Raw genomic sequence first — 12,971 nt, 5'->3', positions numbered from 1 at the left:
GCTTAATGACAGAAAACAGCACGTTTGTGCGAGCGGTGCGTGCCATTTCGATCTTGCAAAACTTAAGTCCCCGCTGCACAGCTCGGAGGCCGAAAGAAAAAAGCATCCAACGGTGGCGGAGGGGCATCCGAGACCAGGCTGGGTTTGCTCGGGCCTCCCCAGGCGCGGCCCACGCGATGCCCGCCGCTCGCCTGCCCCGTCCCACCCCCGGGAGCCGCGGCAGGAGGTGCGCGGGGCGGGCTGCGGCGCAGCGCATGGGCGGGCGAGCGAGCACATGGAGGCGGGTGCGCCGTCAGCCGCTCAGTAGCCGCGGACATGGAGCGGTCGGGCGAGGCGGCGCCCGGCGCGTGAGGCGGCAGGCAGGACGCTGACATCCCGCAGCGCAACGCGAGCAGGTAAGCGGGGCGGGCTGGGGCACCGGGCACTCGCCGCGGTGCAGCGGCTTTCTCCTCCCCCGCCGCTCGCGGACAGCTGCGCGGCGCGGCTCGGAGGGAACGCGGGGCTCCGCGCCCCTCAGCCTCTCCCCGGGGCAGCTCCCGGGGCGCTCCCGCTCCCGAGGAGGGCCGCGCGGGGGCGGGGACGCCCTCACGCCCGCGGCTCTGGGGCGCGGCCCGCCCTCGGCTCTCCGAAGCGCGGGCGGGCGGCCGTGCCCTGCCTCTCCTTCCGCCCGGCCCCGCCGGGCGGGCGCGGCCCTCCAACGGCCGACACCTGCGCGGGGGCGGGCGGGCGGGGCGGGACGGCGCCGGGCCCCGCCCCGCCGCACCTACGGGCGTCCGCCCCGCCCCGCGCCGCCCGCTCCGCCAATGGGCGCCCGCCGCCCGTCCCCCTCCCTACGCCGTTTGCGCAGGCAGCGCCGTTTCCGCAGCGGGCGGGAGAGCCGGCTCCCTCCTTCTTCCCTCCCTCCGCCCCCGCCCGAGTCCCGGGAGCCCGATGTGACCCGCCAGAGAAAATGGCGGCGGCGGCGGGGAATCGCACCTCGTCGTCGGGATTATCCTCGGGCGGCGGCGCGGAAGGGGCCGCCGCCGCCGCGTGCGGGAGCCCGAAGGGCGGCGCGGGCGAGGGGAGCGGCGCCGGGAGCGGCGGGCTGCTGCGGGAGGCGGGCGGCGGCGGCGGCCGGGAGCAGCGCTCCGACTGGCGGCGGAAGCAGCTGCGCAAAGTGCGGAGCGTGGAGCTGGACCGGCTGCCCGAGGCGCCCCTCTTCCTCGCAGCCGCCCCGGCCGCCGCCTCCACCTCGTCGTCCTCCTCCCCTTCCCCGGAGCCCCCCGAGCCGCTGCTGCTGCACTACCTGCCCGGGCCGCGCTCCGGCCCCGCCAGCCCCGCCGCCTCCCCCGGTCGCGGCGCCGAGCTCCTGGAGCTGCCGGCGGGCAGCCCCGCGGCCGCTGACCCCGCAGCCGAGAGGAGGATGGAGCCGTCCCCCGCCGCGAGGTGAGCGCGGCGCCGCCGCGGGACCGGGGCAGCTGTCAGCGCGGGGCCGGGAGCGCCGCGGGACGCGGGGAGCGGGCGGGCCGGGGGGCTGCGGGCTCCTCGGGCTGGGGCTGTCCCTGCCGTGCTCCGGAGCGGCCGGGCGTCCCGCAGCTCCCCGTGCTGTCCCGGCTGCTCCGAGCTTTTGTTTGTTTGTTTTATTTTTTATTTTTTTATTTTTTTTAAAAAAAAAGTCTCTCGCGTAGTCGGTTCCGGTCTGCAGCATTCTGTATAATGCGTTTCTCTCGTTCTCATTGAGAGGGGAGAGAATGGCTCCGGAGCGGAAATGTTGAATCTCGTGTTTCAGAGAGAAATCGAAGTTGTTCTGTGACGGTTACTGTAGGTAATACATCTGAGTGAGTTCATTCAGCATCCTTGAGCTTGTAGCTTTGGCTTGCTGTCTCTGTGCTTGGATTGGTAAATCCCAGTATATCGAGGTGTTGTAGAACTGCTCGTGTGCATGTTTCACCAATTTGTGTGCAGACTTTCCAGGTGCAAGCAGTATGAGCGCTTCCGATTTACGTTGGGTAGGGTAGCACACAGAGCGTTGCAGTGTGCGGGCAGGAGGGCACAGCAGTGCGGTGTTGGTGTGCAGTGAGCTCCTGCGGGTATCTGGCGAGGTGCTGCACGTAGAAGCGCATCTGCACTTCTTCTTCAATGTTGCCTCGCTGTTTATTTGGCTAATTGAGCCTCCTGAGAGATCTGTTCCCTGTCTAAGAGGTGATGTGTACACTTCTTAGCTGTGCCCTATGCCAGTTAAACCTCACAGATGCTGTTTTAAACTTTAGCTTACCTTGGGTGTACTCTGCTGAGAGTTGGTTTCTAAAGCTGTGTCCTGTTTGTGTGAGTTCTGAGAAATCATAGTGAGTCTGGGGCAGTTTCTAGGGCAGTGCAGAAACACTTGAGATGGTCTGGTCCCAGCAGATAAGAAATCCTCTGTAGTTACAGAAGGATTAGTAGAAATCTGAAGTATTCAGGAAGGGAAGAAAATCATGTGGGTTATAAATTCTCTGACTCTTAGCACCATCATCTCTGTCAACCAGGGAAGTACAATATGCTGTGTCTTTTAATGCGACTGTAACTAGATCTGTGGCTTTCAAAGAAAATGAAGAATTAGTGTCAAAACACAGAACAGGCTGGTGTCTCATCATGATATTAAATGTTAGGCTGGGTATCAGGCTCGGGAAGTTCAGTGTACATCACGTAAGTGCTGAAGCACTGACTCTGTCCATGCTGGCCTGTCCCACAGCAGCAATGACAGAGCAGCTGTGGAATTTTTCCCTTTACATGGGCAGTACTGCTTACTTGTTAAGTACCTGCACTCACAAGTTACTGTTCTGAGTGTGTGTGTGGGTTAAAGCCCTTCTGCCCCCCACAAATTATCTCTCGTAAATGAACACAAAATGTTCACAAATAATGGAGAAAGTTACATGGCAACTGCTCATCTCCTTGCTGTATCACTACAATGAGCTCTAGGTAGCCTATCATAAAGTATCTGGCAGCTTTAATTGTAACTGTCCTTCAGAAATACTGTAGCACATCTCAGCAGTTCTGCATGTCCTGTTACTATTAGCAGATGTGGCCTAGTAGAGGAGTAAATTACCCGGCATCAAGAAACTTTTCTTCTGTCACTGTGAATGTAACTTTCTCTAGCAGGAGGGAGTTCTTTGTACTTGAGTGGCAGTGAACATGTTACATGTTAAATATTAAGTCGGTGCATGGAGTTGTTGCTGAGACATTCATTAACAGGCAGACTGAAGGACATAATATGCAGAGTTCTTCTGTTCTGTTCTGAAGCAGAGTAGTTATGCTTTCCCATAAGAGCAAGTACTCATTAAATGGTACTTGCTCCGAAGTCCCCCTGTCAATCTCCTTGGTATTACAGTCTCTCTCTAAACAGACCTTCTATTTATGCTGGAAGACACGCACAAGCTTTAGAATGAACCTGAAAAGTGATTTTGACTCTACTGTGAAGTTGTAAACATCACCCTTTTATTTACTCTTTCAAGCATTCTACTTGTCACAGGAGCAGATAACCTTTTTGCTAAAAGCTGTGACACTTTAAGCTGTCTTTTTATAACACTATAAGGGAGTTAGGCTACTGGGGAATGCAGCTTTGGCATAAAACACTTCAGACTTTTTATTCCTTCTCTGTACTGACTGTATATTGATTTGGTTTATATAAGAAGATCATAGCAGTGAGGTCAGCTCTATTATGATTTCTTGTTGTTCTAGTGTAACATCTGATTTGGGCAGAAATCCACAATGGTAATATGCACCTCTTTTCATTAACAACATTTTTTAAAATACTGAAACAGTTTAAGTGAAGTTTGTTCGTGTCTGAAATTGGTGTGGCTAACTTACTGCATTCCTGACCACAGAATGAGTTGTACTGCCATAGTTCCTTTTTAAAGAAACAAGCAGGAAGTGCTCTGGTTTGTCTGCTCTGTATACAGTGACGTATGACGTGCATGAAAATGCAACGTTCCAATTTCAAAATGAGTGTGCAAATACAGCAGATGTGTCAGTTCAGCTGCAGGAAAACCAGTGAAGGTATCTGTGCTGTGTTTTCTGCAATTCCTCTTTGGCGCCTGCTAGAGACAGTAAAAACACACTGCGAAACCTGAGTTCTGACTACGTACGTGTGAGTACTTGTTAAAGCTTGTTAGTTTGGAATCTGCTTGTAAATTCTAGCACCTTTGGTGACTTCTAAATGAGTGCATGATTACATTAACAACCTGGATTTGGGGCAGTGGAGTGGGGACAGTGAGAGCAAGTGCAGTTACAACACAGCTGAGGTCTGACTTGTAGTATTTTCTTTCTCTGAAATGACAACATTCTTGTTTCACATTCTCGAAATATACCTACAGTAAATTATATATATATATATATATAATAATTTGTAGCTTTTTTAACTTGACTATTTTCAACTAAGGTAAAATAAAATTGTGTGTTTAGCCGCAGTTCGTGATGCTAGGTATTTTTCACTGTTTGCTTAAGTAAGCCAGCACGTTCTCTGCTTCCGATTTAAGCTGAATCATACAGTGAGAGGAATTTCACCTCCTATCTCTTCAGCTCTGTGCTTGACAGTATTTTGGGAAGAGGGTCACCCTCACCCTGATTTTTATCACTCTTAGTTATTGCAAGTGGTGGGGTTCTGCTTAAATGGCTTGATCTGCTATGGCAGTTTCTTTGTTCTTATGCAAAGTAAATAGATTGTAACTAACTAATCTGGAGCTTTCTGTCTGGTTGGATTTAGTGATGCTGGAGGTTCAGTCTTTGCTGTCACTGGCAGAGTCCAGGTACTGTTACTGAGATACCCGAGTGTAGATGTATGCACCTCACCTGCAGTTTCAGCACCCCAATGATCCCATTTTTTTTTTTTTTTTTTGCAGATGGAGATCTGAGTGTTTTGTTTTGTTTGAGGTCAGAGTGAAGGTGGTGATGCAGCTGTGCCAGAGCATATCCTGGAGCGTGGAGGTGGAAGTGAGCAGCTGGGGTGGGGTGGTGCTGGGAAGGCTGCTGTTAGCTTTTTCTGCCTTCCAGTATCTGTGAAATTTGGCTCCAGTTTGTTTAAAATAGAAATTATACATTGCCACGTAATTGCCCTTCAAACAAGCTTTCAAAGCTTGTACTTAGCAGTGATGATAAGAGAATGGATCTGCTATGAGCTCTGGAGTTCCTAATGCTAATATTGGTGTTCTCAGAGAGCTCTTTTGAAAACCCAAGGGTCATCTTATTTTACTTTGTTGGCTCTGTTCTCACTTAAAACTCTGAAATTACAGCTCATTCTTCTGCTTGAGGCATAGTGGACAGAAACCCTTTAAGGAGGGCTTCATTACTTGTCTCTGGGTGACTGGGAAAAGGCTGTTAAATGGTACATTGTTTTCTGTTGCTTCCGTCCCTTTTCATCTTTAACTTAGCCTCTGCATATTGCCTCAAATGCTTCCTAGTTCCTGTCTGATCAGAACTTGAAAACCCTGCTCTGTGGTGAATCTCATTGTTGAGTTTTTTCCCTGTAAGATAAGCTTGAGGGTTCTGTGGGGTTTGGGGTACTTAGTGTTTCATTTGTTTGGTTTTTGAAAGATCTGTTGTGTTAGATCTTGACTGAAAAATGTCCTAAAGCCTACCCGGTATCTGTAATGCTTAAGAATCATCTTTAAATTGGTATTTTTTTACCTTTTGTCTGGGGTCTGAAAGAACTTTTGAATTGTTTTAATAAGAGGTATTATTTTTTGCAGAAACATTTTCTCATTTTTCAGTGCTGCTTAGCATCTGACAATGATGGACTTCAAGGTGTTTGCAAAATGTCTTTTCCTCCTTTTTCTATGAACTTAAAGTGTCATTGAGCATTCCCACTTCTTTGCTATGAGGTGAAATAGGAATAGCAGTATGAGTATGAGGTGAAACGGTAATTACCACGTTTCGTACTATCTCAGAATATCTTTTGTGAAGTGTGAACTGTTTGTATAATTCATGGATATTTCTCATCTGTTTTGTCCTAATATTCTAGATTGTAATGGAATGGCCACTGTTGCACCAGGGGACTTCAGTTCTTTCCTAGTGTCTCACCAATGTTTTGTACAGCCTTTATTACTGACATTCTCTTGTTGATGCCTGACCCACCTGCCTCTTAACATACTGGGGTCATTGCGGAAGATGGCACTGGAGCACTGGAGAGGTGCATTGTCTCCTAGACTGGACTGACATCAGACCAAATCTGATGTCTTGTTTTCTGAGCTCTTTTCATCCTTTTTTGAACATCCTGTCATCTTTCTTTTGAGCAAACTGAACTGATCCTTTGCTCAGCTGTCAGCAGTGATGATGAGGGCCCTTTGTGAGCTGTTAGTTAAAGCTCAAAGGAATGCAACTAATATTCCTCATTTTAACCACAAATATGCATTGCATCTCACTAGTCATTTCTGTCAAATACACTCTTACACCCTGAGGACTTTTTTGAATATCCTATATGACCATCCTGCTTGCATCTGCAAAATTGTTCCTCTTGGATACTGAAAGGAATTGGAAGTACTGAAGGAAATAAATAAAAATTGTGAAAATACCATTTTGAGAAATGAATTTGTTGGGTTTTAAAACAAATTATTAGTGTTACCTCCCATTCTGCTACAGTAAATGCATACAGAATTTTGTTTTCATAGTTCTTTAAACATGAAACTTCATAAGCTACTGAATAATACAGTCTCCCCATTACCTTCAGGTAACATTTGTCTGAATCTGAAGAGTCTTATAAAATGCAAATATCTGCAGTGTGTGATGATTCGTGCCGTGACCTCCCATTTGTGGTTCATATAGAGTTTACTGACCTTGTCAGATTAATACGCTGTTGCAGGCAAGTGTCTTGGCCATGACAATAAACAAACAATATTCTAATTGCTTTGAATCATGACAGAGTAATTTCTGTTCACTAAATGTGTACTTCGAAAACTCATTTGTAGTCAGGGACAATTCTATCAATGTATTACACTATTCTTTTGTAATTTCTTCTTGTTTTTAGACTGCTGAGTTGTAGAGTCTGATACTAGTATTCAATTTTTTCTCTTGTTGCAAGTTAAGTTTGCCACCAGATATGTAATCAGAATTGTAAATGTTCCTGTAAAATACATTTGAAATGTTTTTTCACTAAAGTAAATATCGATACAGATGCCTAGCCCATGACTAAGGATTTGTTTGCTTGATCTGTGAAAATACTGCAGTTGTGATTAGCATGGAAATTCACTGACATAGTGTTAATGTGTTCTTAAAAATTTGGGAAGTATACCTGCCGTCTTAAAGATCTGTAGTTCTTGCTAATTATGCAAATTTATTGATAGAAATAAAATGTGTGGTGGTTCCTATGGTTGTGTGAGGTTCTTTCTGAGGAAGTTCGAACCTGAGATGGAAATGCGAACAACTGGCTTTTAAACAGCAGGGCTAGATGAAGTTTCTCTTAGAACTACAATATGAATATGCATAAGTTAATTTTAAAAAATCTCTATCAATAACATCTTGTAGTTCTGGAAAACAAGCCTTTCTGTACAGAGCAGGCATGACTTTGTTGTGGTATATTTAGCTGTAAGCTGTGCGTTCATTTGCAGTGAATGGTTCAATGCACACTGCGCTCTGTGGGCACACCAGGTGCCCCGGCATGTAGGGAGCGCAGGGCTTCCAACCAAAGTGTGGAAACACGTTCTTCCATCCTGCAGAGCTGCCTGCCCTGCAGCTGTGCCTGCTGGAACATGCAGAGCAAGCTTTCTCCTCATCTCAAGGATCTCCCTCTCCACTTCTCCCACTTCATGTGGCCTTGTTCACACCACCAGGCCTCTTCCTAAAATTAACTGGGATCCCCTGTGGTCCCCTGACAAAAACTTGTTCGGAGCTAGAACTGTGTGTTTCCTGTTCCTGAAGAACAAGGGTATGGTGGGAAGAAGTCTTGAAGCCACACAGATTGTTCTCTGTTTTTGTTTTAAGTCAGTGTTACAGGAGGAAGGAGGGGAAGGAGCTCTCTCCCTGCCTTGTGTATGAAAGCACAAGATGAATCTCGTTAAGCCACGCAGATCTCTGGCAGGCAGCAGTGCAGATTATCTGCGGGGTTGTCATTGTAGGAATGTGTTGTGCCAAACTGATACAGAAAAGATGGGATGATTGATGGTTTTCAATTCTCTCACTGTGAAATTTGATATGCAGACTGACACTGAAACTGCCTTTTTTTTTTTTGAGGAAAGCAGACACTCAGTCCCTATCAGTGAATTGAATAGTAAAACATTTCAGATTAAACTAAGAAGCCTCCCATCTGTGCAAAGTTGGAAAGTGTCTTCATATAGGAATGTGTTAAGTATTGTAAACAGACATTCACTGACATCCTCAGCTTGCTGAGGAGGGAGAAATGTTAAGGACTGGTGAAGTGTGTTTAATTCAGGTGACACAGGGAGATTCAGAATTGGTGCTGTGCCTGGTCATTTGGCTTCTGCTGGAGGTTGATGTGCCTTTCTGTGAGGGAACAGCGGGTCAGATGGGAGAGGATCAGCAGGTATTAAGGAAGCTCTCCTCTTCTAACTCTACTTTGAAATTCCGTTGTCTGGTTGCCGTTTCAGATGCCAGAGGACTTCACTGAAAAATGTTACTGCTCGTTTCAGCTTTACTGTTTGTAGTGAAAGATTTGATTACTAGTAGAAGATGAAAGCTTTTTCCTTGCACAGGTATTTCAAGGGCAGATATATCCAAGTGATTGTCTTAGAACTGGGAGCGTGGCAGAAGGATTCAGAGGGAGCAGAGAAGTAATAAACAGGAGATCCATACAATTTCATGCCAAGCTTTTTTTTCTGTCCAAATGAGAAGTAAGTCAGGGTTTGCTGACTGCAGTCCTAAGCTATCCTTCAAATCCTCTTTCACCACCTCAGTGGGAGATAGACTTCCCTTTCTGAAAGGAAACAGAAATGTGAAAGCTTTCAGCTGAAAGCTGCACAATGAGATGTCCATGAGAGAGGTCTTGTTCACGTGCTTGCAGTCTGTACTCTTGTACTGATGCTAGTAACTTTCCCTGCCTTTTATTCTGTATGTAATGCAGTTTTACTAAGAACATCACGGGCCTCTAAGAATGCTGGTTTTCTTCAAAAGGGCACTGTCTTTACACAGATCTGTTCTATTTTCTCAAATGAAATGAAACTAATTACAGTGTTTGATATTCATCTTTGTAAACTCATTTGGGGTATAATTACACTCGGCCTTGAAATTAACAAATATAATTGGTAATTTACATTGCAAAATTCTGAAGTATAGATTAGCTCTGTACACTATGCCTGCATATTATAAGAATAGCAGGAATGCTGAATCTTCACTCATCTCTTCTATGCATGTGGTTTAGTTCCTGCATGTTCAGGTACAATGGTAAACCATCTTGTCCCAGCAAATATGCTGAAGCGTATCATTCCCCTTAGTATCTCAGCAGAAAATTAGTATGCTGTGCTGTTTGCTTGTTCTGACTTGTGTGTGTGTGACGGTATTTTAGTTCTGCTACCAGTGAAGGTGCTCAGTGAAGCCAAGTGGGGAAAAACAATGGCTTTAGTATTTTGAAATCAGCTATGTATGAATTGCATTGATATATTTTAAAAGTTACTGCAAATGGAATAAATATCCAGTGCCAGGGCAGGCCACTTGCAGACCCTGGGAATCAAGACTGCTGAGAAGAGCACAGTCAGAGATTTTAGGCTTTTGGCTTCCTTTCAGCCCACAAAGTAGACTGCTGAGAAGCTAGAAAGGGTAACCAGCAGGAAATCTGCCAGCCTCTGCCATGTCAACTAAGTTCCTATGGAACTTCATCAAATTGGATATCTGACTTTTTTGTTACTTGATAAATATCTTTTTAAAAAGGAAGTGTTTCTTTCCAGACTGCAACTTAGCTGTACTCATAAGTATTTTCATTGTCTTTAGCAATACTCACAAATGTAGGAATACATTAAGAGCTAAATAACTGTATGTGGCTGGGACTCAAAGGAAAACACAGGTTTTTATCTTATGATTGACCCTCTAATTAAACCCTGATGTAGCTATGGTGCCCTAGAGGCCCATGTGGGATTCACTGTAACTAAGTGTCCTTGTCTTGTGTACCTAACTGGTTTGTCATACTGGTGCACTAGGCAGGGGTAAAGCAGACTTTGTCACAAAGTAGGTGATGATTCTTTAATCTGGGTTTCACTCAAAGCTTGAAACCCAACTCAGGGAAAGCAGGACCCAGGTTATCACCGTGTCCACCTTGGAATTGCATTAGATGCTTGCAGCGCTCTAAGTGAAACGTCTCTGCTTATCAGCGCCATCAAGCTACGGTCAGCAGGGCTCTGCTGGCACGAAGCCTGTTGTGTTTGCAGTAACCGCTGTTCATGTTGTGCCCCCCAGCTGCATAAAAGCTTTGTATGGGGTTTATAAGACTTATCAGAAGTGCCTTTTTATGGCTTATCAGAGGTGACGGACCTTTGATGCTTCAGGTGTCTTTCAGAAGTTTCTTGGTGGCTGCTATCTGAAGGTAAGAACTTGATAGCATGGTGGTAAGAACTTTGCGTGCTCTCTCTGTGATTCAGACAAGAATAGCTCCAAAGAGCAGAGAAGCAAAGGCTTAAGTACAGAAGCGTGCCTGAAAGAAAATGAAAGGAAGTGGAGGAGGTAACAGTTAATGGGATACTAGCATGAAGAAAAAAAGAGACTGAAAAAGGAGGCGCTGTTAACTGAAAGCCAGGGAATAAAGGAGTGAATAAGAAAGCTAGAAAACAGCAAAGTAGCGAGTTAGAGAGAAGTGGCAGTAGGAGAGTCAGTTATCCTGAGAGGAACTGAAAGTGGAGGAAAGTAGCTAGAGGATATGGAGTGAAGACTTAAAGAGTGAGAACACAACTCTGCAGAGTCTGAGAGGAAATGGAAGTACACACAGAGCCTGTGCGTGTATGGCTGGGGAGCTGGGAGAGTTTTCAAAGGGTGCCTGAAATAAGAAAATCTGAGAGGAAAGCACCTATAGAGCTTGAAGGAAGGAAGGATGTAAGATGTTACTGCAGCATGTGTTACAAAAGCAAGCCCTCCTCATCTAGCAGAGTCTCTGTGAGTAATTGAGTATTTATGTTTGGGAGTATTAAGCACTTTTAGATGGCTTCTGTCTAGCTTGTGTTAGTAGTGTTTGGGTACATAGTGATTTGAGAACAATCTAAAAATTGTGTATTTCTATCGCAGTTAAAACCTGGACTCAAAAGATACAACGGTTGTCAAAGGAAGAATATGATTTTATTTTTTTTTTTTTAGTTTGATATGCCTACAGCTTCTTTAACTAGTAGTAGCTATACTTTAGGAGTCATAGGATTTTTGAGAAAACACTGCTTGTTTTGGCTTATTGGGAAATTGCTCTATTCCAGTTCATGATTGTAAGGGAAAGACCACTGAACGCATTAATGTTTCCCTGTTTACTGTTTTTACAAAACATACATTGAGTTTCTCTGATCTTAAAGCTGAAATGCCTACACGTCTCTTTGATTTGCACAACTGCTAAATGGGCTTGGAACAAAGCCAAAAATAGATGGGAGCCCAATTTAAGCAAGCGCTGCATGTTCAGGTCAGAAAAACTGTCGAGACAGAAGAGCTGTGCTGGTTCTACTAGTGGGACCAGCTGAGCTTTGTCTCCCCTCTGTGGGGAGAATACATCTCATGTTACAGGAGGCGGTACCTTCAACAGGGCACGCCTTTTTAATTTCTGTTTAATCTTTGGGACAGAAGATACCATTTCAAAACATTTTTATGTAGCCACTGCGATGACAAACTTATGATTTGATGGAGGCACAAAGCAGGCCTACGGATTTTGCCCTGAAGAAATGCTTAAAACTAGATTTTCTTGTTTGAAGCCACAACTGTCTAGCAGGTAAGCATAAATGTAGTTGAATTTCTCATTGCAGTTATGATTGTTAGCCAATTTAGATGGTTATTCTGCTGTTTCCCAGGGACAGTATGTCTGTCCGATCTTTTTGTTCTTTACAGACAGTTTTAGAATGTGGCTCTAGGCACTGGGCAGCCCGGTTTAATAGTTGGTGATCTGCATAGCAGGATGATTGAAACTAGATGATCTTTGAGGTCCTTTTCAACCCAGGCCAGTCTGTGATTCTATGAAAACTTGTTCTTTTTTTCTTGTAAGCTCACTTTGGAGAGCCAACATCTCAGTTCTGCTCCTGAATGTTCACTGTCTGCTTTGTTGCATTTCTGAGCCTTATTGTGATGAGGTTGGCATTTTGATACCTAAGAGGAAGTAGAAAATGATACAATCTGCTGTTACTCCCTTTCCATGTTCAAGTAAATGGCATGTTTTTATAACTGGGAGGGGAGAAAGCTGGCTCTTAAGAAGGAAGTGGCCAGTATAGCTAGTTCTTACCATTACAATTTTTGATAAGGATTTGTTGGGGTACTGTATGTTTCTTTGCAGCCACTAAAGTAATCTGTAATTATATGATTTAAAACACTTAACTCTTTTGGTTTCAGAAGTTATGAATGGACAGTTGGTATAAGTTGTGAGGACTGTGCTATTCTATAATCATACGGCATCTTGTGTTTAATTTTTTATAGATGAGTGGTTGGCTGCCTAATGCTTCACACAGACATCCTTAGCAAGTAGATGGAAAGGCTTCTTTTGAAGGTGTTGGTGATTCCTGTTTGCAGTGGTCAGAGATGTAGCTTGGGTCTTGTAGTTTGTTAGAAATGTAACTTAAGCTGACTGTGCTGTTGTTTTCCAGCACATAATTGTTTGACAATGCAACCTTCATTTTTCTTGTATGATCTGGACTGAAATCAGCCTCACTCGAGTTCAAAAACTGCTTCTTCCTTCTGATATCTGAGTGGGCTTGAGCTCAGTCACCTTAGTCTCAGATTCTGCATCCCATTGCCTGTAAGCTTAGTGTAGCAGTTAATCCAGTCGGTGACATCAGTCTTCAGCTTCTAGCTCACAGTCAGGCCACTTTCAGTAACTAGTGTAAGATTAACCTTTCGAGGAAAGG

At 45.4% G+C, this 12,971-nt stretch overlaps 1 protein-coding gene across 9 annotated transcripts in view; it reads left to right on the top strand.

Moving 5' to 3' along the window:
• The first annotated feature begins 236 nt into the window (after positions 1 to 236).
• MAP3K1 (mitogen-activated protein kinase kinase kinase 1) overlaps positions 237 to 12,971 on the top strand; it is a 56,258-nt gene continuing 43,523 nt past the window's right edge. Inside the window, exons 1-2 of one of the 9 annotated variants that reach the window (XM_090132238.1) lie at positions 242 to 395; positions 4,857 to 4,947. Coding sequence is in view for 1 of the 9 variants with exons in the window: in XM_031609500.2 (XP_031465360.2) it covers positions 950 to 1,425 (476 nt within the window). In the remaining 8 variants the exon portion in view is untranslated. Of the gene's footprint in view, positions 396 to 851; positions 1,426 to 1,901; positions 4,106 to 4,364; positions 4,948 to 5,018; positions 11,849 to 12,971 lie in introns of those variants that run through there. The other 8 variants (XM_090132239.1, XM_090132237.1, XM_090132236.1 and 5 more) reach the window with 8 other exon arrangements.

This window comes from Phasianus colchicus, chromosome Z, assembly GCF_987193195.1.
Source record: "Phasianus colchicus chromosome Z, bPhaCol1.hap1.1, whole genome shotgun sequence".
NCBI classification, from domain to species: domain Eukaryota; kingdom Metazoa; phylum Chordata; class Aves; order Galliformes; family Phasianidae; genus Phasianus; species Phasianus colchicus.
The sequence above is the reverse complement of the archived record's forward strand: the minus strand, read 5'-3'. Positions and strand labels throughout refer to the sequence as shown.